Source organism: Numida meleagris, chromosome 4 (genome assembly GCF_002078875.1).
Source record: "Numida meleagris isolate 19003 breed g44 Domestic line chromosome 4, NumMel1.0, whole genome shotgun sequence".
Lineage (NCBI taxonomy): Eukaryota > Metazoa > Chordata > Aves > Galliformes > Numididae > Numida > Numida meleagris.
Window position 1 is genome coordinate 56,955,889 of NC_034412.1, and position 26,594 is coordinate 56,982,482.

General features: G+C 40.3%; 3 protein-coding genes across 14 annotated transcripts in view; 1 reads left to right on the forward strand and 2 right to left on the reverse strand.

Moving 5' to 3' along the window:
* CENPC (centromere protein C) overlaps window positions 1-2,246 on the reverse strand; it is a 32,423-nt gene extending 30,177 nt beyond the window's left edge. For all 9 annotated transcript variants that reach the window (XM_021395110.1, XM_021395113.1, XM_021395112.1 and 6 more), the window contains exons 1-2: window positions 2,099-2,246; window positions 1,301-1,347 (exon numbers count right to left, since the gene is read on the reverse strand). In XM_021395110.1, the coding sequence (XP_021250785.1) occupies window positions 1,301-1,347; window positions 2,099-2,113 (62 nt within the window). In that variant the 5' untranslated portion in view covers window positions 2,114-2,246. The remainder of the gene's footprint in view (window positions 1-1,300; window positions 1,348-2,098) is intronic.
* STAP1 (signal transducing adaptor family member 1) lies at window positions 3,376-14,571 on the forward strand. Its single transcript, XM_021395143.1, has 8 exons — window positions 3,376-3,797; window positions 6,143-6,214; window positions 6,889-7,002; window positions 7,658-7,714; window positions 8,916-9,088; window positions 9,697-9,825; window positions 10,495-10,564; window positions 11,476-14,571. The coding sequence occupies exons 1-8, from the start codon at window positions 3,675-3,677 to the stop codon at window positions 11,605-11,607; spliced, it is 870 nt and encodes a 289-aa protein (XP_021250818.1). The 5' UTR covers window positions 3,376-3,674; the 3' UTR covers window positions 11,608-14,571.
* UBA6 (ubiquitin like modifier activating enzyme 6) overlaps window positions 14,649-26,594 on the reverse strand; it is a 31,824-nt gene continuing 19,878 nt past the window's right edge. For 2 of the 4 annotated variants that reach the window (XM_021395101.1, XM_021395103.1), the window contains exons 24-34: window positions 25,995-26,123; window positions 24,955-25,006; window positions 24,795-24,858; window positions 24,094-24,163; window positions 22,850-22,921; window positions 21,732-21,849; window positions 20,579-20,772; window positions 19,253-19,380; window positions 18,436-18,523; window positions 17,980-18,074; window positions 15,454-15,589 (exon numbers count right to left, since the gene is read on the reverse strand). In XM_021395101.1, coding sequence (XP_021250776.1) covers window positions 15,454-15,589; window positions 17,980-18,074; window positions 18,436-18,523; window positions 19,253-19,380; window positions 20,579-20,772; window positions 21,732-21,849; window positions 22,850-22,921; window positions 24,094-24,163; window positions 24,795-24,858; window positions 24,955-25,006; window positions 25,995-26,123 — 1,146 coding nt within the window. Of the gene's footprint in view, window positions 15,590-17,979; window positions 18,075-18,435; window positions 18,524-19,252; window positions 19,381-19,407; window positions 20,339-20,578; window positions 20,773-21,731; window positions 21,850-22,849; window positions 22,922-24,093; window positions 24,164-24,794; window positions 24,859-24,954; window positions 25,007-25,994; window positions 26,124-26,594 lie in introns of those variants that run through there. The other 2 variants (XM_021395102.1, XM_021395104.1) reach the window with 2 other exon arrangements.

A 26,594-nucleotide genomic window follows, 5' to 3' on the forward strand; every position in this document is an offset into this window, starting at 1 on the left:
AAATAAAAATACTAAATGCTCCTATTTCTACAAACAGATTATTAATACTTAATATTTCACATTCTTATTTCCAACTTTACTGAACAGTAGATGAACCTTATTAAAATTCATCCACTGTTCCACACGCAAACAAACTTCTCTCAATATGATTTCAGGAGACAAGAAAGCACTGTCATGAAATGTGCTGAGAACAAGGAAATAACTCCCCATAGAATAAAACATACAATTATTGCAATAGTCTTCAGGTGAAAAAGCTCTGAGAAGTGCATGGCAGGGATGGGCTGATGTTTGGACTAGGTGAGCTGAGAGGTATTTTCCAACCTTTATGATTCTATGAATAGAGATTCTGTCTTAATTTTTTTTTTTTTTTAAATCAGACCTGAAGTAATACTGCCTGCATGGTGATCCAGCCTCAGCAGACACAGAAATGAGAAGCGCAGACTGCAATCTACCCCTTCAGACAAGAAGTCATTCTTTGCTTCTCCTCCTACCATTTACCTGCAGTTAATCCTCGCTGCTACAAAAGCTCTGGAAGCAGGAACTGACTTGGGGCATCAAATCTGCAAGCTAGAGAACAGCTTAGATGCTTGGATACCATTTCAGATCCCCTCCCCAGGACAAATAAAAATAGCAGAAGCAATCCAATAGCTGGCCCATATTCATCAAAACTAAAATAAGAAAAACATCACATGCTATTTTTCTCATAATTATTGTCTATAAAAACAGGTAATTTGGTAGATCTGGTAAGCTCACGAAACGCACGTCCAGCAATAGATTCCAGTAACAAAAAGCTCGATAACTTCAGAAATGTCTTAAAAGAAGAGTGCAGCACTGGAAATACCCAAACTCACATTCCATATTTACCAGTGAGGACCAAACACCTTGAGTTGGAACTCTGTGCAGCCTTCACTTCTCTGCCTCCTGAAAGTCAAAGCACTTGCAGATAGCTGTACCTGCACTCAGGTAGGGTATCTTAGGATTTACATACTCCACGTTCTGCCACTGCAGTGGGGGAACACTAAGGAAATCCTTTGCGCTTTGCAGTCCAGCACAATTTGCTTCTGCCACCACTAAGAAATACAAGAAGGGTGAGAAACTTCATCAAACCCATTAAGATCATTAAGGTTGGAAAAGACCTCTAAGCTCATCTAGTCCAGCCACCAACTCATCAGGACCATGCCCACTAACCACATCCCTAAGACACACCATTAGTTTAGGCATTTAACTCAGACAAAGAAATCCACGTAACTTTTCCAAACAAATGTATCAAATTATGATTAAAATCATAAAGGGAAGTTACCCTCCTTGACCGCAGAATCTTGCTCGGTAGTATTTTTTGAAGTGATCCTGTTAAGAAATAAGAATCAGCTGTTACTAAGCATGCTGATGACAAACAATGATCAGTCTCCCGGGTCACATGTAAACAAGTCTCAAGGATTCTTAGTTCATCTGAAACCAGCACCAGCAAGTCTTACAGGATCAGATAAACTCCCAGCCACGTTTCTAAGCAGTTTTAGATGTTACTTATGATAATTAAAATTCAAAGAAGCAAACAAAATAAAGATACTAATATAAAAAGTAAGAAATATTCCACTGCCACCGTTCAGCATATGGTAAACACAACAGGAAGAACCACTGGGTCACTCAGGTAACTGACTGACAAGATGCTGTCAGCTTGCAAACACTTAGTGGGAAACCTCGTTCTTTCTTTCCTGTTCAGCCACAGAACTGAGTTTCTCACAGCTCGTTCACGTAGAAACGTCTTTTAAAACGTAACCCCCGGGCTCCCCTGACAGGGCCGCAAGATGTGGGACACGTCCAGCACTCCCAGACACGCGGCAGCTCCCCGCTCACGGAAGGCTCCAGCGCCGAGCGCAGGCCCCGCTGCAGGCAGCCCGAGGGGAGCGGGGCAGCTGCCACTCGGGGGCACCGCGCGGGTGGGGCTGAAGAGCGATGCCGCGGGCCCGCCCGCCCCCTGACAGCGCGCTGAGGAGAAGACTGCGGCGCAGGCCCGAGAGAGCGTCCCACCGCCCCCACCCCTCCAGAGCGCATAGGGGCCGCCACCGCCGCACGGGCCGCTCTCCCCCCGCCCTCTCACCAAGCGCTCCGCCATCCCGGACCGCTGCCGCCGCCGAAACGCGGCCGGCGCACAGCCGCCCCCGGGCCCTTTCTCAACGCCGCCGCTTTCAAACCTCGGCGGCCCCGCCGCCCCGTCCTATTGGTCGGCACCTGCCGCCCCGCCCCCCCGCCTCGTCCCATTGGCCAGCGCCCCCCTCGCGCCAACCAGGGCAGTTGCTTCGAGCGCGCGCGGCTCCTACCCCCCGAGGGCCGTTGCTGCGCCTGCGCAGAAGCCAGAGCGCAGCCTTCTTTCTCTCTTCGGCGCCTTTCCGGTCCCTGAGGGGAAGGAAGAGGGTGGAGCGGAAAATTTTTCTCTCGGTCAACGAGAATTCGGAAGTGCGGGTGTTTTTCTTTAGCCATTCTGCATCATTCAGTAACGAAGTCGCTTTCTGCCATTTAAACAAAACCAAAAGTACAGCAGCGTGCCCTCTGACATTTTGCCAAAATCTGAGAATACAGATCTGCCCCCGGTGATCCCTGGCAATTAATAAAGAGTCTTCAGCAAACTGACATTCTGTCTAGGGAAGGCTGTTTTTCCTAGATAGCAGGACATCTGAAGCCTCACAGCAGAGTCTCAGCCTACCACAAGCTGTGAGGAGGTGCACTGTACCTGCTAGGGTTGGTAACAGGTGGATGTGATAATTAAAAACTTTGAAGTGGATTTTTTGTAAATCATTTTTTAAGCAAATACGGGACCTGATCTACTTAGCACACGACCTTTTGGCTGGATAAAAGCTTTGTTTTTAGCAGCAACAAGCAGGAAAATGCCAAGTGCAGTCATGCCTGTTCTTCCTAAATGCTATAAGGGAAGGTCAGAAACAAATTGAAACACAAAGGTTCTGGGAAACTGATGGAAATGTCACCCCTCAGTTCAGCAAGACCAGCATTTCACTCCTAAACTACCCTTTCCTTTCACTTTTTTTTTGTTTTAAAGGCTTTGATATATCACCTCTTTGTCAAAGAAAAATCTGTTTTTCCCATATGTACGTTAGAAAGATGATTTATCCTGTGCAGCCATACACAACTGCAAGCACGTTTATTTCCAGTATTACTTTTGGCATTCCATATCCTGTAGAAATTCCAACTCGGATAGCTTCAACATTAAAACACGCATTCACAGAGGAATACTTTAAAAGCCGCTTGGAAAGCAGCTCTCCCTGCCTGCGGGGCTGGTCTGCCACCACCTCTGTGTGACACTGCTCACAGAAACAATGCAGTCTTATGCTGTTGCGCGATATCATCTGAATGCTTACCTTTGAGCAAACCTAGAAACGCACTCCCAAGATCCTTTCAGTGCACTCATGCTGGTTCCCCTGAGGATTACACACTGAGCAGAACATCTGCTGACCTAAAAGCAAACCACTGACACTTCCTCTTTGAGGTGCTGCTTTTCCCCCCTCCCATCACCAGGATGAGCTCTCTGGCTGAGGCTGACACAGAGCAAAGAACAACAGGAGTGGGAGGGAGGTTAAAAAAAAAAAAAAAAGCAAACAACAGGCAGAAGAAACCAACAACCAAATAGCAGAATTGATGTCTAAGGGCTGCTGAGGAACAGCATGGAGCAGCCAGCAGAGGCCCCTCAGGCAGCACCCCGGCGAATCTCCCAGGAGAGACAGAGGCTCACAGGTCTGCCCTTGTACTTCCAAGGTTACCTGTCAGTCCGGCGCTCACGGTGCCAGGTAAGCTGCACCGGCCCACAAAGCTGACATATTTTAGCATTTCATCAGAAAATTACTGCTAGGCACTAATCCTCTGCTGATGGTGGTGGTGGTGGGAAACGCTTCTCAGTGCTGGCCGATGCAAATAGTTGTGCTGAAATAATGATATCTAGCTTAATTTGCGCTTTCATCGTATTTCTGTTAACATTACTTGGGGAAAAAAAAGTAAAATAAGTTACAGAAGGTAACCATCAGTACCTCGAGGATCCCATTACAATTATTACATACTTGTGAAATATGGATTGATTTTGACCAATTTCATAGCTACCATCACAGCAAAAATCTAATGCAGTACTTTAATACCAAGACAGTTTGGATGGTTATATTGCTTCAATGCATGATCTGTTTTCTGGGGAAGAGTATCCATCCTGACATCTTCAGCAACACACCACCATGATGTGTATTAGCTGCGCTGTGCCTCTTTTTTCTTGTTGCAATGAGCTGATGATTCCACGTAGGTGGACTAGCTTCGAAACATAATGGTGATTTTTTGAGCCAGGATAATTATTTACGACCCAAACTGGTAAATGCCTACATGCTTTTAATCTGCTACCATGTTCAGAGCATGTACTTAATCAATCTGATTGCCCTTTTTTAGCACTTGATAATGACAATCCCAACATTTAGGGACCATACCTACACTGACACCTCCATGGAAGCAGATGCACAAAGTAGAGAAAATGAGTTACACATTGCGAAAAGGAGATATAATCAAGAAACCGAAATAAAACCGTGGCTCACAAATACAGGAACAAGCTAGTAGCAGAGAAAACAGAAACTCCAAGAAATAAAAAGCAGACAATTGATAAGCTGTTCATTTTTCTGTAGCACTAGAAATTATTCAATGGCTTACCTTAGTGTAGCAAGGAAATACCCTCATGTTTAAATAAAGCTCCTTGTTACAGTCCCTTATTTATATCCTTCTATGTAAAACCTCTTTGTTCCCTGAAAAATCCCTCCTTCTGAAATACAGTTGACTACCATAATGAAATAGCAAAAAGTAACAGGGCACAGCAATAATACAGACCAGTCTAAGGAGACTCATGTGAGATGAACAAGGCATATTATCATTTATGAGAAACCAGCTTCCTAAGGAAAAAAAAAATGTATGAATGGCTGTGAAACAATTAGAAATGTTCCTGGGCAACTGCTACTCTATCTCCATAGAGCACAAAGTCTAGTTTATAAGGTGCAATCCAAAAGCTTGCCATGACATCCAGCCCCAGCATACAGCAAGCATTCACTGACTTCATTAACTTGCTTGGGACGGATGCTTCAGTTCAACGAGGACATTTACACCTTAGCAGCACATTACAGTGCTCAGAGGTTGGGGTCCAGAGGCTGAATGCTGTAAAGAACCTTACACTAGCAGTTTGACAGAAACCACCAGAAAAAAACTAGGTAAGGGCTTGCAGGACAGGGAGTGAGGATCTCCTGCAGGATGCTCCATGGAAAATTTGTTCACTGTAATTCATATGGCATGGCAGATATCACAAGTTCTTTCTTTCTCAATTTTGTGAATATCTCCAATTGTGTGCCAAAGAAAATCTCCAAACAACATCCCCCAAATAAACATAAATATTCAAAAAGTAAGGAAACTGAACACTAGAACAGCGTTCAGAACTATGTTACATTTTTGTGTTTCCAGTCCAGTAAGAGCGACACTTCTTGGGGTATCGGTCACAAGAAAATGGAGAAAAATGCAGAAACCTTTCCCCTCATTTGAGTATGAACGTATTAGGGAACCGTAAGAAGAGTGAGACAATTAGATTTACCTTGTCATGATGTTGATTTATGAACACTACTGCACATAATTCAAAGACAAAGCATGCAAAGTATCACTTCATATACAGGAAGCATAGTTAATAGATCAGACTGCCCTCAAGATCCATGATCTTGTCCCCTACCTTGTCTTTACTTGTCCAGCAAGTAAAGTGGTGAGATGAAAATTACGTGCAAATAGACACTTAGACTGAATATATTTTTCTTCCATTACTTACCCCCTTTAAACTGATTAATATTAAAAACAATTCATTACAATGAAAGTTTTCTAGTTCATTGCCAGACTAGGATACTAGACAACAAAGCATAGAGCATATATCTTTCTACCTTTCAAAAAACTAGTAAATATATGTATATATTTTTGCATAAGCTGCATAGAAAACAAATAACTATTTGTTCTTTAATAATCTTCAGAACAATGATTTTGAAGTACACCATGACATTTTTTCATAGCAGTTCTTTCAGCACTTTATGGAAATGAAAAAGATTGTCTTCACGAACTGACACTTCCTCCTCTGTAACAGGAATTTAGAGTGTTTTGGACAGAACTGAGAGGAACTACGCTCTTCTTTTACGATGATAAGAAGGCACCAACAGTGAGTAGCATGCTGTCTTTGTAACAGCAGATTGGATGATCTGCTTCAGGTATTTTCATTAATCAGTCCTCACGTACCCTAGACACCTATCTGCACCCCTTCCTCTCTCACCCACACAGTCCAGTACTCAACATAGCAACAGGAAGGCTGATATTAAAAAAAAAAAAAAAAAAGAAAGCCGGAGATAAGCAAACAATAGCGTTAATCTGTTTCATCAAAGCAAAAAGGAAGATTTTTTTGCTACCTGAGCTAAAAAAAAATCCATGTTGCATCATAATATTGCACACTCTTTCCTCAGCTGTGCACAAGGGTTGAAACTATATTGTGGTGTGTAATATGACCTTCCTCTGTGCAGGAAAGAGTTCTTGATATAATCATCGGAGTATCGTGGCTATGGGTTTAGCTGAAGTCAGAAAGCAAGTATCTGGGGAGGTCTCTTGTCTTTAATGTGTAACTAAGAAAAAAGGGAAAAATCCAGAAAGCATGTTGTGGGTGATAAGAGTTTCTGTAAGCAGAAACAAAAGACTGAGCTTTGAAATGTCCCTCAGTGAAACTTAACATCCGCCAAAAAATAGTTTCCCAGTATTTTCTTCTAAACAAATTTATCTGAAGAACAGCTATGTTTTTTTGGTGAAAATTTCAACCTGTGCTATTCCTTTTCTTTGTTTCCTTAGTACTCACACAAACTAGATATATCAGCTTTGACCTCAGTAACCAGTATTTATCCAAATGAAAACAACTCTTCACATTTCATCCTGATGTTGTTGAATGAAGAACTGGAAGTGAAGGTAAAAAGAGAAAACCTGTGATTTGTAACCCCTTGGTGCTTTACCCCATCACCTGTAGATATTCAGAGCTCTATTTCAATGTGGCAGTAGAGCTTTCTTCTTGACAGCCTGCAGCCAAGCTCAAAAAGGAAGTCAAGGAAGGAGGCAGCGCTAAGAAACCTAACACCAGGGAAAGTCCCCTTTGAGGCATCTCTGGAGCATCTGGGAACCTAAAGTGAGCGAAGAATTAAACAAGAAAATATGCAAGAAAAAAAAACAAAGTACCCCACTGACAGGCTCAGGTTACTTGTAATATCAAGAAGGGCAATTAAATACCTGACCAGTTCAGAAGCTGTAGAGACTAGATCTCAGGGACCACCTGAAAAGTTTTACAGCTGAGATTCACCCATCTCCTTAGCTTGGCCTTCCTATTGGATCAACACAATCTACTCCATTTACTCCAACGGAGCCCATGATTTTTCATCTTCCTACCTCCATCCTCTCTCACTGATTGAATGTGAAATAGTGGAAGTGCAGAGGGTGTGATGTAGTTTGGCAGGAGTCTTTTTTGCAGGCAAGGTACTTCTAAATGTGTCAAAGTTATCCAAGCTTTTACATGAAAATACTATATTTTTTTTGCTGTAGTCATTCTTACACTCACTTTCTGTTCTCTCAGGCTGATAACTGTGAACATGGGAAAGAATGGAAGGGTTTTATTCTCACCGTAACAAAGGTAGGGAACAGTTTTGTATCTCACTCAATACCGAAAGTATGTATGAGGGCTTTTTTGTCTTCATATGTGCAACAAGTTGGCTTCCACAGGCATAAAGCCTTGTTTGTAATGTGCTTGCACACACTAAGCTTCCCTCCCCTCCCTGAAAAGACAGAAAAATTCAGGCTGATTTCACCCCACTCATCTGCCATGGTATCCAATCAAATAGCTCACAGTCCGCTATTTGCTGTACAAGGAGGGACATCTGCACATAGTCCACCTCCTTGCACCTGTGAAAAAGGAAGCCTGCTCTGAGGGAAACAACTTCTCTAAATACTTAACGAGGGATAAAGAAATAAATGAAGTAATGACTAAACTGCACACCCGAGAGAACCCACTGAGCCCTACCTTTTACTCTATTAGGAAAAAAAACCAAACAAACAAGTCTTCATTTCTCATCAGCTTCTAGCTGGCACTTAGGAAGAGATGGAACCAGTGTTTCCCTATTGTTCTGAACAGCTAGCACTGGCCTTCCTTTGGGGCACCTTTTATCGGTCCAGCAGTCAAAACTTGCAGCAGTTTTGTCAGCTGAAATAGTTTGACAATGGAAAGAAAGAACTTAGGTTATTCTAGCTTAGGCTTTATTTCCCCTCAGTCTCTTTAGACTGAGGAACTGCTTTTCTCCCCATTCTCAGTGCTTGAGACCAAGGTGTCATCTACATATTTTTAAAAAGATCATCAATAATTACTGTGAAATAACTGTATTATAATCATTTCACAAAAACCCATTCTTAAGTGTTAAATGCACTTTGAAAATAGCAAGATTTTCTTCAATAATGTTCAGGAGAAAAGTTTGTTCACAGGTGAGTTTACACTGGTGTAGCTGAGTCACTTTAAAAGCTGAGGTTAGCTGAAACAGGTTAAGTTTTGCGGTACAGCAGCTGCAAGATGTAATTGTTCCCTCTTTTGTTAGTGCACATCTCTGGTACATGAGGATACAGATATGTATCTATTCTGCTATTCTAACAAAAACAGATGCGCAGCATCTTACTCAAAACGTAAGTACACACAAACCTTCCAAATTACTGTATCTGCTTAAACCAAACAGGCAAGGAAGACTTCTACATGGCAGCTGCACTCTGGAGATTGCTGTTTTGTACACAGAAAACAGTTGCTCACATTTGTCCAGTCTTTAATTTTCACCTATGCTGTTCATTTTCAGTTGTCAGTTCCACTGGATGAGTCTTTATCACCTGGACAGCTTACAAGAATACATGAAGTGCTAGATAAAGAAAAGAAAAGAAGGACTATGCTTAGTGACTGTTTCAGCACATCCCAGAATAAAGAAAGCCTTTCCAGCAAGGACTACAGCAATATAGCGACTGCTATGCCAGCGTAAGTTCTGACTGAAATATGCAAACTTCAGCCTGACTAGAGCCTTCCTTTCTTCTTTTAAAGTATGGTTTTCATAAAGAGGTTCAAAATTCAACTGTTGTACAAAGGTTTAAAATATTCAGTGAACAAAATTTACCTTAAGGCCTTTACAGAGATTTCATAACAGGAATGTTACTTCTGCAGCTTTTCTACAATGCCTTTTGTTTTGAAAAGGCTGTGTGTAGCTTATTGCTATGCTTGATAAACCTTTTAGAAAGCCATATGTCTGACTGGTGTATCTGCGTTTCTGAGAACATGCTGATTACCACTGAGAAATTCAAGATAAATCTGGGTTGCTCTTCTCACATACTTTGCAAGGGTCCAGAAAGCATCACACTGAACCAAAGTGCCACTTTCTCTGAGAATGGTGAAGCACTGCTGTCCTGTAATAACATTAATCAACAAGAATCCTCCAGGTGTCATGCCCCTTGGCAGCCATGGCTAATTACATTGGATAAGCCTGACGTTGCATTAGCCTGGTAGACCACGTTTCTTTACACAGCTGAGAATAACATGGCCTTGCTAGTGTAACTTGCATCCACGCTGTTTCTCCTCTCTCTTCTATGCAGGTGCTTCTATGCAGTATCTCGGAAAGAAGCAATAGAGATGTTAGAAAATAACCCTTTGTGTGGCAATTTGATCCTTCGTCCTGGCAGTGACAGCAAGAACTATGCAATCACTATCCGACATGTACTGGAGTAGGTTGTTTCCGTAATGTGTTACCCCATTCTCAAGTAGTATGCAGTGTACTGAAAGCTGAATTTATAATACCCAAGGCTGATGTGTGAAGCATATGCCTCACCTTCAGACTACTTTGAGAAAAGTAAGTGGGTGAGCAGGGATGAGCCTGAGACCAATCTATTAATCCTCTCCTCCTCCAAAGTCAGTTTGATTAAACAAAGCAGCACTAAAGATCAGCCATCAGTCCATTTCCTTAGGAGAACAGCCTTCCCACCTGCTGCCCACCCTTGAAATGCTGCTCAGTTTAAGAAATCTTTGTGGAGAATAAAAACGCAATGGGCCGTACCTCTTTCTAAAATGAGCAAAGAAAAATGAAAGAGACAAATATTTTCAAACAGTAGCTTGATCTAAAAACACACCTTGCTTAAACTGGATTGCCACGTTTTAGCTTTGCAGAGCTTCCAAGCAAGCCTTTTGAAACACTGGGAATGACATCTGCAATTCCCAGCGTTCCCAGTTTCCTCTCCTAGGACAGTAAAAGCCTCACCCTACCAGACACTTCAGTAGGCTCTGGGTATACTGCAAAGCACACATCAACTGCTCCAGAGGAATTCATAATGACAAAGGTACATCATAAGGTATTTCATTTCTAGCAGCCTGTTGACTTACATTTCCTTTCCTTTCAGTGCTCCATGCATAAAGCACTACAGAGTGACATCCAGAGAAAGAAGTTACGTTATTGAATTGGAAAGACAGGTAAATGAGCCATTTCCTTGCTGGAGATTCTTAAGCACGTGTAAGAAGTGCTACTTCACAGAACATTAAAGAAGCTATAGTCAATTCCTAACTATAATTTTTGAAAAAGTAAAGTCTGTAGATATTTTGCCTCTCTTGTTAGTCCAACTAACCTAATCATTGAGAACAAGTTTAAGAACTAGGATAGTAGGAAAAAAAAAACCACCCACGGATGCCTCTTCTCTCTTCTACCAAAAATAAAATCACCACCACAACACCCAAGATTGCTTCATGTTTTCTCAACTCAGTCTTCAGTACTAACTCTAAAAACTGAGCTCTCGTGGCAGCTAGAGGAAGTTCAAAACGCAAGGGTCCAGAAAGCATCTAACTGAATCAAAGTGCCAGTTTCTCTCTGAGAAGGGTGAAGCACTGCAGTTCTGTAATGGCTGACTTCTTGTAACTTTTTGAAAGATGAAAGTAACTTAGTTGAGGTGCAGTCAAGGGTGCCTGGACCCTATTGTGTGGTTCAGGGAAGTGGTTTTTTCCCTATTACTTTCCTTGAGAGTGTTTTACCAACATCTTCAGAAACATCCTAATGTTTTGAAAAAGCATCTGCAATTGAACTACCTGCCGAAAGACCATCAGCAATCATTGAAGAGCACAAGGGCACACAGAGCTAAACCTCTGTTTGTTTACTCATTTGATGGAAAGACTGGTACATGTGAGACTAAAGTTGTTACCATAGGTTGTAGAGAGCTGTCCTAGACCTCACACCATCTAAATGCAAGAGGTAAATCCAGCATTAGTCGTTCAAAAAACATTGCTAAGCATCTCAGTCTCCCAGCATGTTTTCAGAAATGTATTCTCACTGTAACACATGCTTTATGTTTTGTTTGGTGGTGTTTGTTTTGTTGTTATTGTTTGTGAAACAGGTGACAGTTAAAAGCCTTCAGGATGTCATCAGTTACTTTGTGATCCAAACCCACGGGAACCTGAAACCTTTCATCATGCAGACGTGCAATGAGGCTCCGCAAATGGACCAGAGTTCTGAAAGCAAAACATAGGAAGAGTCCTGATGAAAGACAGAGGCACAAACAGGAGCCAGTGTCCATCCTCTAGGAACCTGGGGATCCAGCCTTCAAAACAAGTACCTGAAGTGATCAGCAGTAGGACCTAAATTTAGGTATTTTACGCCTCTAAAGCATGCCAAGCACTGTATCTTACTTTCGCCATGCAAGATGATTCACTTACTAACAAGACAGTTTTGCTGGTGTGATTTATCACTGCTGTAACTCATGACACGTTTAACACTGAACCCAAATAATCATTCCGCAGAATGGATAAACACCTGCTCTAGCTATTTTTCATCAACCACGCAGAAGATACCAAAATATACATTTAATAAAATAAACTTTCAAAAGCTACATCCACTGGACAGAAGTTTAGATTGCTGTCCTGTGCTGCAGCAAAGCCTGGTTTCTGTAATTACAGAACAGAAGATAATTAACAAGGATGGACAGACCTTTCAACAGAGGTAGAATTAAGCCTGTTGCATTTCTGCAAATGTTCCTTTCTGCAAATGACTACTATACAGCCAAAACATTTCCAAAGACAGAAGGAAAGACTGTGCATGTCAATTTACCAAAGCCTTTTACTTCTGCTTGATACAACTCAGATGCATATACAAACCCTGCCTAGCTCAAACACATATTATTTCAGGATGTGAGATTGTAACCTGGTGTCACAGGTGCCTCTGCATTTGCTAAAACTGCCGTATGTTCACAAATTCACCGCATGTATTTGGAAAAGGGAGAATGAAAATATGTGCTTTTTACTCCCTGGGTTGGTAAATAAAATGCCAAATCCATCAGAACTACCAGTCCACATTTGTCAGAACAGTCAAGTTAACAGGAATAAGTTTTCCCAAACAGAATCTTCACTACTCCAAGAAATCAAGAGAGACAGAGCTGGGAGCTAAATGTCTAGTTTCACATGCATAAAAGTTCCAGTAACAATAGAGTATAAGAGTAACCATTAAGAAATTAAGGAGAAACCAGCGTAAATGTAAGTAGACTGTAAAAAGGCATCTGAATGAGAATGATCTTTAATGCTGATATAAAATTTAATCTCTGCAAATCAACTGCTCTTGCAAAGAATAGCATTTTGAAGGAATGCTCAAAGTCCTCTAGTACAAAGGTAGTTACTTCATTGTTAACAGAGAGGTGCCTAGTTCCAGCTGCTGTATAAGAAGACAGCATCGGTCCTAGCCACTCACAAGCCTTCACTACAAAGAAAAAAAGCAGTTCTGAGATCTAGGTGGTGTAACACACCTCTGCACTGGCAGCACTATACCAGTACTGACAACATCTGGAAGAACAGCTCCTCCCAGCCCAGGGCTCTCTTGCCCAGTTTGAGTGAGCCCACTGAACGCTTGCTGGAAATGGTGGTAGAAAGCAGTTCTTGATTGAGAAATGGGCTGCATCAAACACAAATCCTCACTGAATCAGCTCACTTCACACAAGTGAACGCATTTACATCACAGCTATCAGCTATTCAGAAAGCTATTCATTTCAAAACATGAAAAACCATTTTAACAGCCGCTTGACACCCACACTTCTTCCGTATGAAGTCCTCTTAGGTAATTACTTGTAAGATGTTACCTGAGTTAGCTTACACTCAGAAGATTTTAAAAGGTCTGCTGGAAGTATCTGGAGATGTTCTGCATTTTCAGTTTTTCCATCTCAAACTGAGGAGAACCCATCTGTAGAATAGACATATATCCTATGTATACTCAGCAAGAGCACTATCTGTCAGTTCTGTCCCCAGCCTACACCTGGAACGTTTAGCAAGGGTCTCACAAAACCGTGTGCACTGTCATCAGCAAGAGTCATTCTGTTACCTGTATCTGAGGACTTTCAGATGGCCTACAAGTAAAGTAGTGAGACTATTTTGCTTTGCTGCGTATCTCAAAAGCAGAGCGTGTTAGCACCACATAAATGCACCAGGAAGTGTACTTACTCAGAAATTTTTTTTCCCCAGCTTACAATTGTGAGCGGTGACAGTGCTTTTGTTTTGACCTAAACATTTAAGTAAGTGATCCTTATTAATAATTAGCAATTTTAGTTTAGGGTCTAATATTGCCACAGGCAAACATTTCAGTTATTTAAAAGTGGAAACTTATTGTCTGCTTGTGCCTTCACTGAGCTTCAAATGTAGTAACGTTTGTCCTGATTCAAAAAAACTAAGTTTTTTTATTTATTAAAAGAAATAGGCTAGTTTAAAAAGCAGTATTTTTAATCTAGAAAATGAGATCTATAAACTCTACTGACTGTAAAACTATATATACCTTCACAAACGTATTGCACATGTAAGACTAAATCCCAAATATTGGAATAATTGTGTTGATTCCAGATACTCAGTTCCATATACCTTGTTGTTCAAGTGACCAGCCTAATATCTGTTGTTCCTGGCTACAACTGTCTGAGAAAGGAAAAGCAGGTAAAATTCCCAAGCGATAACGTTCATTAAATGTGAAGATAACCCTAAATCTTTATAAACGATAATCAAGGATAAATGGCTAAGTACAACATCTGCAGGATTTAGGGATGAGCATTCTCCATCTCTAAATCTTAAAAACATCAACATTTTTAGTCTGTAGGATCTGTTTTTATCCTAACCCCACTTCACTCTCATCACTGGGGAATAATAATAAAAAAAGCCACCCTTGACCCCACCCAAACTATCAGCTACATTATACTGTGTTTAAAAGATAATGTGTTGTTACAGATGCTTCTGTAATGCACCTCTGCCTCACTGCAATGTAAAGCAAGTTTCTAATTATTTAAGCATATTCTTTTATACTGAGATATCCTAGTAACAGATTGAGATGATGCCAACTCAGTGCTCAGTGCAACCCAGACTCACACTTTGGACAGGTGCACAGCATAACCATTCACTGTAAAGAAACAGTACCAGAAGCAGCTGAGGAAACAGCATTTGCTGTGACAGTCATCCAGGGCTGTCTGCCTTTACCTCCTTTCACAGTCATTTCTTGCTACAGTACTCTTAATTAGGTAAGGGCAGAAAGGCTCAATCACACTGACTATTTTCTCTTTCTTGAAGACAAAGTTTTATTGTCGAAAATGTTAATTCAGCTCTCCGATAGGGTTCCGCTTTCCCCATATTGCAGTTTTCCCCGAGGAACAGTCTTAGTGCAGATAATAAACAATTCCAGCTGTCTTGACTTCAGGGAAGCTATGACAATTTACACCTATTCAAGACCTGCCTCCCTAAGTTTCCATGTGAAGACTGACATAGGGTAGCCGCTCTGAAACGCAGCATCACTTACAGTTCAGAAGAGAGCACCACCCACAAAACAGAAAAATGCATTTGCTTTTAAGTGGATGTTTAAACATTTTGGATGAATTATCTCTCGTGTGGATGCCAAGACTGAAATTCTCATTTGAGAATAAAGTAACACGTGAAATGGATTTGACATGTTCTTAGAACACCAGGAGTATCATAAGATGGCCGTTTCCCCCGTTTTTGCACTCTTCTCTGAGCAGTACTCTATTTATAAACAGGGACAATTCATTAGGTTCACCACTCTTCTTGCATTCTTCAGCTCCCCACAAATGAACATAAATCTTGTCTTTAAGGTGAGGACTGTACTGGACATTCCATCTTGTGGAGTGACCAATCCTCCTTTGAGTAAACTAGTTTGAAGATAATGGGAATAGATGAAACAAATCCAGTTTGTCTTCAGCGCAAAGCCACTGACTTTCATCATTTGTTTTAATTAAGGCTTCACCAAAAAAAAAAAAGAATATATAGTACCATCTTTAATAGCTGAAAATTAGCACACTCCTTTCAAAACAAATAGTCCTGGAGTGACTTCTGTATCTCTACCATCAATTGTCTTCCTGGACAAAGTAGTATCTCACTGGTGGCCCTGGCAAGTCTTCATCTCCATCAGTCTCTGGAGCAAACGATACTGTCAAGTCCACGTACTTTTTGTCAGCTGATGGCTTCACAAGCTTTTGCATCCTACAAGGAAATGAAGAACAGTTTAAGATAAAAGAAGGAATGGCAGTGTTAATTCAGAGCTAAATAAGGATTAATTTCACTACCAGAAACGACAATAATGGAGCATGAGCCTTCTTTTAATGTAGACACAAAAGTTGTTTCTCAATTTCAGCTATTGCAAATGGCATTCTATGTCTTTTGACAAACTTTTCAGCCTGCTAGTGAGCTACTACATTGCACACTAACAAGTGCTTGGTACAAACGACAACAGAAAATGGGCAATTTTAGATGGGATTCCTCACCCACGTGATTTCTCTTTGACATCCTACTAAGAAACAAGAAAAAATTAGCTGTCTGTGCAGAATTTTGGTCAGGAAGTAGGATCAAACTCTTGGTCTACCAACAATGGCTGCTTTTAGCACTTTATTAGGGAGATCCACTCTAATGCAAGCAGCAGATGTGCAGTTCTCATGGAAAGTGATTCTGCTGAAATTAAGACTTTTCAAGTCCTTGAATTCTGAAAGTGAATAGCTTTCAGAATTAGGGGAAAAGCAGCCAACATCTAGGACATCTTCCTTAGTGACCACAAAATGAGTTTAAACTACGTAAGCGTTACATGTTTCAGTGCTGCTTCCTCTCTTTGCTCTCTGTAGTCTTATTACTGCAACATAAGCCTCAAAGGATACAGCTAATACTCTGAAGTTGCACAAGAAATACTTCAATCAATCTCACTTTCATTACCTATCTTTAGATGTCTCAAAACTATTTTCTTGCTACCTTGGAGCACTAGTTCACGAGGCCAGCACAAATGGCAGCAAGCTTGAAGAACGCATTCATTTCTATTACTCACAGGACACTAGAGAAAGATTGCCTTCTTGCTATGCTTTACAACGCAGGACAGAAAGCTGCTTTCCCTAGAGTACTTCTCTTGCAAGAACACAAGCGTTAGCCTCTTCTCAGCAGAGATATTAATATCATATACATGTGTGTGAGGAAAACTCAAGATTCAGAGCAAGGTGAATAACTACGTCTCTAAAACCTGTTCCTAAAGTGTATGTTACCAGTCAAAGCTGGAATTCTGAAATGAAGATGGTCTAGCAATGCTTGTTGTCATATTACAGAATCAGAGGATGATTTCAGTTGAAAGGGACCTTTAAAAACCATCTAAGCCAACCACTCCTCACATAGCAAGGACATCTTTCAGTAGATCAGGTTGCTCTAAGCCCCACCCAACCTGACCTCAAATATTAAAAAGGATAGGCCATAGAAGGGGAAAGATTTGAAGCATCTTAAGAAAAAAAAAAAGACACACAAGCAAGGCCAGAGTTTGCTGTATACATCTTATAAAGCTTTTGCGACTGTAACAGCACCCCAAAAAAGCTGTAATTGCACAGAAAGCCTGAATTATGTCTGGGGGTTAACAGAAATTCTTAACATTCTGACAAAAGACAGCTTCAAACCACGCCTTTGATTTTGTTACACACTCCACTCAATCAAAATTACAGCCACGTAAGAAGGAATACAAACAATTTATTCTGAGGTAGGCTGTATGCCAGGCACCCGAAAGGTAGCACTAACTTAGGACTCTTCATCCCTTCCAACTCATTGCTTTGCTTACACATATACTACTTTCTCTCATGTAGCTGACTAGCAGACAACTGATCAATGCATCTATTTACTGCAGCAACGTCTGTGAGCTCTGACCAGCATAACCACCAGAAGAGCTGTGATAGACTAATTTTGAACTAGCGAAGTTCAGTCAACATATAAGGCGTGTTGGGTCACATCTAGCTACCCTTTTGCAAAGGCCCAGCTATCAAAAAACAATGTCCTGCCTTCATACCTTCTCAAATTTCCAGTTTGATGTGCCCTGATTTCCTATCAGGAAGCATCGCTGCAAAGCCTTGCAAACTTCTTCAGCCCTTTTAAAAATGAAGTGAGCTAGAATCTCAAGGAATTACCACAAACTTGAACAGACTGCCATAAATGTCAATCTGCAACCAACACGTTAGTTCCTTCCTGAATGTCTTCTCTTGCTTTCTGAACTAAGTTGATAAATATCACCATTAGTTTTAAGCCTGATTAAAAAGGATCAGTTTCTCTTGTTCTGCTGAAACCAAAGCATATGATTTTCCAAAAAATTTACTGTCAGACTTCTTTGGTTTCTCATTCTGGCATTCATCAGTTAGAGTAGCATTTTGCAAATCTCCTGTCCTCAACACAGAAGTTAATTTACCTTCCCCCCACCCTCCCCTACCAAGTAACTACCCTCTTTCAATTCCCAAATATTACTGACTAGCAACCGCTTGGGGAGAAAACACAGCTGTCAGACCCACATTCTTGTGACATACCAGTCAACATAATTTGCAGGTGCACTCGCATATCTAGATCCACTTTCCAGTTATACTTACGTCAGCTTTAATCTTTTAATGTGACCTGGCATCACAGGAACATACAGCATTTTGACTCCCTGTACAACCATAGTTGGTTCAATTCCATATTTCTCCTGGAATTCACAAAACGCATTAAAGGACTGTGATGACTGCACAGATCAGCAGATACAACTGATGTTGATACTACATCTAATTACTGAAAACCACAGATCTCAGTCAGAAAATACACTAATACATGGACACTGATGTAAGTTTTGTTAATATACATTTGAACAAGTGGATTAACAAAGAATTTGAAAGTAGGTTGGGATGTGTTTTTACATAGACTCAAGCTCCCATTGACACAAATTCTTTCTAGAATTATTCTGGTTTAAATAATAATTCGACAAATGCAAAAAAAACAATAACCCCAAACAAGAAAACGCTTTCTTCTCATCATGCATTAACCCAGTGCAATAGATGATATCATCTTACTCTGACAGCATTTATGAAGTCCAACAGAGTAAAATCCTCCTTTCCATAAATTGTCCACCTGTCCCAGATGGTAAATGATATCCCATTTCTGTTTAAAAAAAAAAGATTGTTACTTCAGAATGTGAACTTAAGCATTTCCTTTAAATATCTATCAAAGAATTGCTCTCTCTTCCTGCGACTTGCTCTTTTATCTTAATCTCTTCCCTCCCTGCTGTCATTTCTCCAGCTCTTTCACCTGCCTAAGCACAAGACAAAATATAACTCCAAGTAAACATAGTAGCGGGCAATGAATTCACTGTTTTCACGCCTATTGAAAATTAGGTTTTGTACTGACCACATGTTCCAGTCTGAGCACACAGGATGTTTATTAATAACCAAGTGACACATTTATCTCATGTAGATCTTTAGAGCCTAGCTACCAACAGCTTCCACTGAAAAAAGAAAATAACCCCTTAAAACCACAAGTTTTAAAATTAGGACAGAAGAGCGTATGAGCTGCATTTCCAAACAAGGAGTTCTTGAGAGATGCATTATGGGACATGCTTGGCAGCAGTGAGAATTTCACTTGCACTGTTAGTAGTAAATGGCTAATGGGGCTCGACAGCAAGCACTAAGTGACTGATCTTCAACCCTGAATATGTGTAACATTTAACCAGAATTTGAATGTGAACTTTGATTCCATCATATTTCTGCTACATATGCCCATACAGTCTTGATCGGATTATGTGCATTTAATAACTGTATATATCTTGGACTTGTTTTAAGTGAGAAACAGCATTTTTCCAGAATATTACCCTTCTACCATCATCCTTCCTACCTGATTTCAGTTCTTCTTACTTTAGCAGTTTCTGTAAAGACCATTATGGGAATGGCTAGGTTCAAAAAACAGTTTTTGTATGCATCAGCTGGGTAGCCGCCCACAACTTTGATGAGTTCCAGTGCAACCTGCAGTAAATAAGAATCACGTGCTTCCATGAGACCAAACATGGATGTTCTATCATCAACGCTAACTTAGGTAAGAGACCACACAAGAGCAGTATGTGTAGTTCAGATGAACCTTTGTACAACCCACAGATTCAATCACGTCTGAAGATGCAACCTAAATATGCCACAGAAACCAACTCTGCTGCAATTATTTTACACTGTTCAGAAATGTTCCTTACGCAGGAACTCCTCCAAATTTTTTCAATTCAAGACACTCCCAACAAAGTATGAAGTTCTGTTGAGGTGCATGGGAACATGTGATCTACTACAGAACAGATCCTTTCTACTCTTGACACTGGCACTCTGATGGAAATTGGTATTAACTGCAGAAAAACCAAAACACTGATATTCGACTCCTCTTTCTGGACAGTGAATCAGAAAAGAAAGCAGTGAGGGCTGACTACAGCTAAAACCAGACTGACCTTTTGTATTGCTACACAAGAAAATTAAAGAATATGTCCCAGTTTTGGCTGTGAGAGTAGCTGATGCGGTGCTGCCATTTGAATTTAGGAGGAAAATAGTGCAGACACCACACGGAAGTTTGAGTTGTTGCTGAGCAGCGCTTGCAACAAGTCAGGGACATTTCAGCCTCTTGTACCATCCTGCCAATGAGGAACTGCGGGTGCACAAGGAGATGGGAGGGAACAGAACTAAGACAGCTAACCCAAACTGGCGAAAGGGATATTTCATACTATATTGTTTCATGCTGAACAATAAACCTGGGGAGAGTTCAGAGGCTGGCTGATCACTAGTTGGCAGGTGGTAATTAGGAGCGTGGGGAGGAAGGCTGTACATCGCTTCCCTTTCTTATTCAACCCTTACCTTAACTCCTGAGCTTTACTTTTTTCCCCCCTGACTCGCTCAGCCATCCCACTGCAGGGCAATGTGCAAATGGGTGTGTGGTGCTCAGCTGCCTGCTCTGCCAGGTTAAACCACAACAAAATATAAGTTTGAGATGCAAGTATTTATGACATATTAAACTAGTAATTATCATTATAGTATACATACATCATTGTGATCTCTAATGATTTTTAAGCCCACTTCTTAAATGAGGCTCTGTCAGTGTAGTGTTAATGAATATGCAGATGGCAGTGGTTTTAGGCAAGGAATCCTAACTGAAAGAAATATTACTTTCAATATTTTTTAGAAGCATACTCACCAGCCCTGAAACTGCAGCAGTAGCTGTTGCAATTGCAGGAATTATCTTGCCAGCAATGCGCTTTGTTTTGAATCTATCTGCTGGTTCAATGTTGTACATCTTGGCTCGCAAGTTTGACGCTGCTGTTATGAAATCTACATGCCCGTTACTATCGTCATCTTTTTCAAAGGAAATGGGCTTCATTTGTAAGTCATCTGTACACGGGCGAAAAAAAAGAGCAAAAATGATTATTAGAAAATTAAAGGCACCCTAAGCTTAAGTTACAGGCAACTAGAACTTGAATAGGTATTTTTCATGTTCTGGAGCTTAGTACTCAACTTGTAATTGTACTTGCTTTTCCATGCTAGAAGGGGAAATTCCCATACCAGTACCTGCCATGGCTATTGTTAGAAGTGAGCAACAAAATAATTATCAAGAGGTCCAGAATATCGTTTCCTTTTCAACACTAGAAATAAATTTGGGGATGGTCCCATGGATGTTTCTTATTAAACTCTACTCATATAGCTCTTCTTCTGTGAGAACTCCCTCTATGAGCTTTGTTTATCTGTAAACATATTGGTACGAACACAGCAGCATGGGAGAGAGAAGTTAGGGCTGACTCTCCATGGGATGGGCCAGAGCTAAAATAATCTCTCCTCTGTGGAGATTTTAGCCCTCATGGACAAAAGATGTACAAATGCAGTTCTTGCCCAATGACCTCTTCATGTTACCAAACACAACAACAAGATTCAAGCATCCACATTTTAACATATCTAGAAGATACTGATGAATATTATCAGCCTTCACAATTTAGGACAATTTCAGATTAATTCCTGTAAGAAGTAACTCTCAGCCTTCTCATGCACCTTTAGTCCAGCTGCAATCTACTCAGGATCTTTCCCTTCCTTCAAGCTTAACGCGCCACTACCTGCTCACAGTTATCAAGGCTGTCCTTACATGGGAACATAACAAGCAACCATATACCACTGTATTCTGAGATGCCTGCAAGTTTTCAGGTCAAGCAATAAGGACCATTACCTGCATAGTACTTTGGAAAGCTTTCGCAATCAGCTGCCTACTTCTTACAGAATTAAACAACTACTTTATCCAAAGACCTGAAAGCAGTGCAGTTGCAAGATGTTACTAAGCCAGAAAGCTAGTACGCATTACTCACTTTGCAGAGCTTCATTGGACAGTATAGACTTCTCCAGCTGGAAAATAGCGTTTCTTTCATCCTCACTGCTGACTGGAATATGATCTGGTTTTCTTGCAGTTTCATCAGTTTGTACAACCTGCGAGCGTGTCGTGTTCAAGGGAATAAAATACATGCACTTTGTACAAAACAAGTGTACTAAATTTTCTGTGTTCCCTGCAGTCTTCCCTCCCAGGTATGAGAGACATGGACTTACTAGAGCAAGTCCAGCCAAGAGGCATAAAGATCACTAGGGCAGTGGATCATCTCTCATATCAAGAAAGGCTGAGAGAAGTGGTGCTGTTCAGCCTAGAGAAGAGAAGGCTCAGCAGGATCAAAGTGTATAAATATCTGGTAGTAAGGAAGTACAGAGCCAGACTCTTTTAATCTGCGCCCAGTGACAGAACATGGGGATAAAGGAACAAACTGAAGCACTCAAACTTCCACGAGAAACGTAACACTTGGGTTGGAGTAGACAGCTGCCAGAAGTCTTTTCAAACATCAGCCATTTTGTGGTTCTACGTCAAAACTGTTGTTCTGTTTCATGAGGCACGCATTCAAGAGACAAGTATTAACTCTGGGCAAGAAAACATGAAACTACCCTGGGAAACACTGTGATTTTTGAGCGATAACAAATGCTGGCCACTGCACAATAACACTTAAGCTATTTTGAAGTTAACACTTAAAAAACAAACATAAAAGTAGAGATACTTCCACAAAACTACCTAGAGAGAAATGACAGGTTTACTTTAGCCAAGGATTGCTTTGAAGTGGCTCATGAGTCACATTTTACTACTTTTACTACATAAATATAGGCCTGCATAAACTTAAAAACCTTGTTGACTTAGCATCACACATGCACGGAAAAAGCTAAAAGTCATTTGGACAAGCCCTCCAAAAATCCACCCTGCATTTAGCATCTGGCGCACAGACACCCTAGATCCATCAAGCCGAAGCAGTCCTATATATCCCATACTTGATTCCCCAAAATGCATTTTCATTCATGTTTATTTCAGATCAGCATTAAAGCACAGAGCAGCGGGAGACGAGCAATGCTGCGTGTGGATTATGCTTTCTTAAAATTTAAAAATCATACTTACTTTGTTTGAAGGTCTGAACTCTGGTACCTTCACAGCTGAAGTTATCTTCAGAATAGTTTCTTCTGACAAATCCTATTACGGTTTTGAAGAAAAACAATTTCAATTTACATCAACTGAAAAAGCCCTCTACAAAGAGACTTTGTATGCGGGAACATTTCAAAGAATACCAAATCCAAAAAAATCCCAGAAGCAGACAGTGGTGTTTCACTGAAACATCATCACTGAAACTTCAGATGAGGTTCACAGTGCGTAAGACCTGCAGAGGAATGAAGCCTAGCACTTAGCAAACTGACCAGAATTTATACCTATAGGAAATAAGATTACTCCTATAGCCATGTCAACAAGAAGAGGCAAAAACTTATTTGTACAAAATGTAAGATGTGCATGACATACAGCATGGTAGCTGTACTGATAGAGATGCATGTAAAAACGGGTATCAAAAGCTTATGACTAATCTTAAAAAAAAAAAACAAACAACCTAGAATATAATTTAAGCATCATTTAAAATGTACGTGCTGTGTTTTGTTCAAATGGTACTGAAGACAACTGGGACACCCTGAGACAGCATAAATACTTGTTATATTTTGATTTTTGCTGTTAGCAGCACAAATGGCAGGGTAGTTCTGCATTCCCGGGAATTTTGCTCTGCAATGCATAGCAAGTCTGACTGGCCTGGCACCAGTCTTACTGCACAGCACCTGGATGCACAGCTCTATCCAGGTTCTCCTAATTGCACATAAGGGAGCATTACTTGTGCACAATACTTGAAGTAGTACAGGAGATAAGAAGCAAGATGTAAACATGTGACTTGCACAAAGATCCAGTTAGAGAAGACAAAGGCTAACATGAAAAACAAAGGATAAGCAACGAAGAGGCTGTAAGTAGTAAAAATAACTAAAGTAATAAATAACTCCTCAATAAGATTCCTAATATACTTAAAAAATGCCTTTAAAAGATCGTTTAATGCAGTTATTATATTACATAGGAAATGGTCCATCAAAATAAGGATTTAAGACTTCAGAGCTTAATGAAAACATCTAATCCAGTACTCATGCATTTTTCTGATTTGTAATTCAAATCAAGACGACTATGTATAAACAGCTGCTGGATAACCAGTGCTGAAGCACAGATTAAGAATCACTTTAATTAGTTCTTGGAAAGAATAGGCAGCTGGATGCTGGATCAGAATTGAATGTGTATATATCCAAGTCATGAAGTGAGAACACTACTGCAGTACTGATTACCTGTTCTGTGAAAGGAACACAGTACACTGTAGCAAAGAGTTTCGCTGCGCTCACAATGAAATCATAGTGCCTGAAGAAGAAGATAATTTTTAATCTTTTTTAAGTTTTAATCACTCACATCCAGATTTGCAATCATACTTGAAGAATTCTTGCAAATATACATAGAGAAACAGAATTTCTAACATTCGGAGCACGTTGCCTAAAATAAGGATACTGAGGTTCTCAAAAGTCTTCCCCAAAATTAAGTGACATTTTGTGAGTGCAAAGTTATTTAATGCTAGGATTAACTGTATGTTCTTAACCTCTGCAGTCAATAGAGTGACTACAAACTCTCAGATAACATCAGTGCAACGATAAAAATCTCCACCTCAAAAATACTCTGATACTTGCAGTGATCTCAATTTTCACCTATACTAAGAACAAGGAGTAATTCTTTAGTCACACAGTAAACAAAATGTGTTGTTCTAAGCCTCTTCATGCTAGATAGATATTGTCAGAACTTCCCATAGCACCCTCTGATCTCGTCAGTGTGAGTTAAATCACCTGCAGTGAAAGTGTGAGATGGTTCACCCATTTTACCACAGTTTAGAACTGTGCAGTGGTACCTATAGAATATCAGTCCAACTTGTAGTGCTATAATGCCATTGCTCTACCATGGGGTGAACTTCACAGGATATTTTAAAATACAGAGCAATACTTACAAAGGATCATTAAAGTCAAACTTCACTGGGAAAGGTGGCCTCTTTGGTGATTGCCAGAACAAACCTGGTTAGAAGACAGACTTAAGATGAAGTCCTAGAACAGCAACACATGGCACATGCCATGAATTCACAGGAGGCACAAGGAGGTGTTGGTACTTACTTCCATCTTTTAATCGTGTATCAAGGGGAAACGAATGAAGAAGCTGAAGAGCCTAGAAGAAAGGACAGTGGCTTCAGTAATTTGTCAGACTGACACAACCTCACAACATTCAAATCTCCTTTTTAGAAATAATGTGAAATGTTTATACATCCTTTAAGGCACTCCAATACATACCACAAGTCATTTAAGTTAAGAAAAATTTTAGAGCTAAGAAAAAACTTAGATATCTGTATCAAGACAGAGAGCTTAAAGACACAAGTACATATAGACAGAGTGACTTATTCATTCATTCACAGGATGAAGATGACAATGTCACCACACATCACACACCTTTGAGGTGGCAGGTGAGATCTTACCAGTCTCAGATCCAAGCAAAATACTAAATACAGTAAGCAGAGCATTTCCCCAACCTTATGACACCTACAGGATTCTGGCACACAGATTCATAACTGGGAAAGCAACACTCTCAAAACATAATTACTGCCATCACAACACAGATGCGATATGTTTATTAATATACAACATCATAATCACTTCTTTACTACAGAAATCCCCCCCATTCTCCCCCAAACACACTGTGAATCACACTTGAAGAATGACAGGCCCATATTTCAGCCAGCCTTTCTGTGATAGCTTTAAGAAAAATCAAGGATACAAAGATGAAGAGTTGAGTAACACAAAGTTTAGTGGGAGATAAAGTAAGGTATTGTACTTTAATAAAAAATGTCAGATAATCCTGCTGCTCTGGAATAACAGCATACCTCGTCAGTTGGGAAAAATGCCATGTAAACTGCATAGAGAATCCTAGATAGAGCCATTAGGAAATAGTTAATAGAGCAGTCTTAAAAACAAACAAAAAATCCCCAAAAAAACTCTACAGTAAAAAGAGGTAGAGATGCAGCAGTTTTAGATTTCAAGCAAAGTTTCTTATTAATGAAGAAGAGATGGAAATGTATGCAAAGACTTGGAAAACAATTTATTAGGGATACCATGTCCCTATCAGTCCAGTACTGCCCCATTTCCACATCCTAGCTACCTACCTTGTGGCTAAAATACTTCTCAAACTTTACTCTTGCTAGTTCCACACACTGAGTCCAATTTCGGGGTCTTCTGCTGAGCGTTTTAACAACATGAAAACAACCTTCTAAACTCTCCCCTGATTTTATTCTCTAGATGCAAAAGGAAATAAACAAATATTTTAAAAGGTAAGATTAGTTACAAAACAGTTGAACAGCAAATATGATCTTATTAAGTTGCAGGTAAACAGAAACAGAAGGTTGCTTTGTGAATATTAACCTTCATGTGATCCCTTCCCTCTGGGTTTTCCACAGAGCTGTGGTCCACTTGTTCTACTTCCACTTAGTCCTAATAATCATTAGCCATTATAGTCAAAAACAAGTAAGTGTTTAAGACGGATCTATTAGGTAGTCAAGTTCACTCATAAGTACATCTTCCCTTCATTTTTTCCCAGCTGACTGCACATCTGTATGATACTCACTCTTCTTGCTAACGACCCCTCAGTTTCTAATTCCTGTGTCATGTACAGAATCCCTGAGCTACAGAAACAGGCCACACACAAGACTTTAGCTTTTGCTAGGCAGCAGAAAGATCCTATGAAAGATCACCAAACGACTTGGCCA

What these genes read in the sequence shown, in the direction of transcription:
- STAP1 (XM_021395143.1), top strand. Translation starts at nt 3,675, where the DNA reads ATGGAGCAGCCAGCAGAGGCCCCTCAGGCAGCACCCCGGCGAATCTCC. An exon ending in ATGATAAGAAGGCACCAACA is followed by an intron (nt 6,215 to 6,888) that starts GTGAGTAGCATG and finishes TTGTTTCCTTAG; the next exon opens with TACTCACACAAACTAGATAT. An exon ending in TTATTGAATTGGAAAGACAG is followed by an intron (nt 10,565 to 11,475) that starts GTAAATGAGCCA and finishes TTTGTGAAACAG; the next exon opens with GTGACAGTTAAAAGCCTTCA.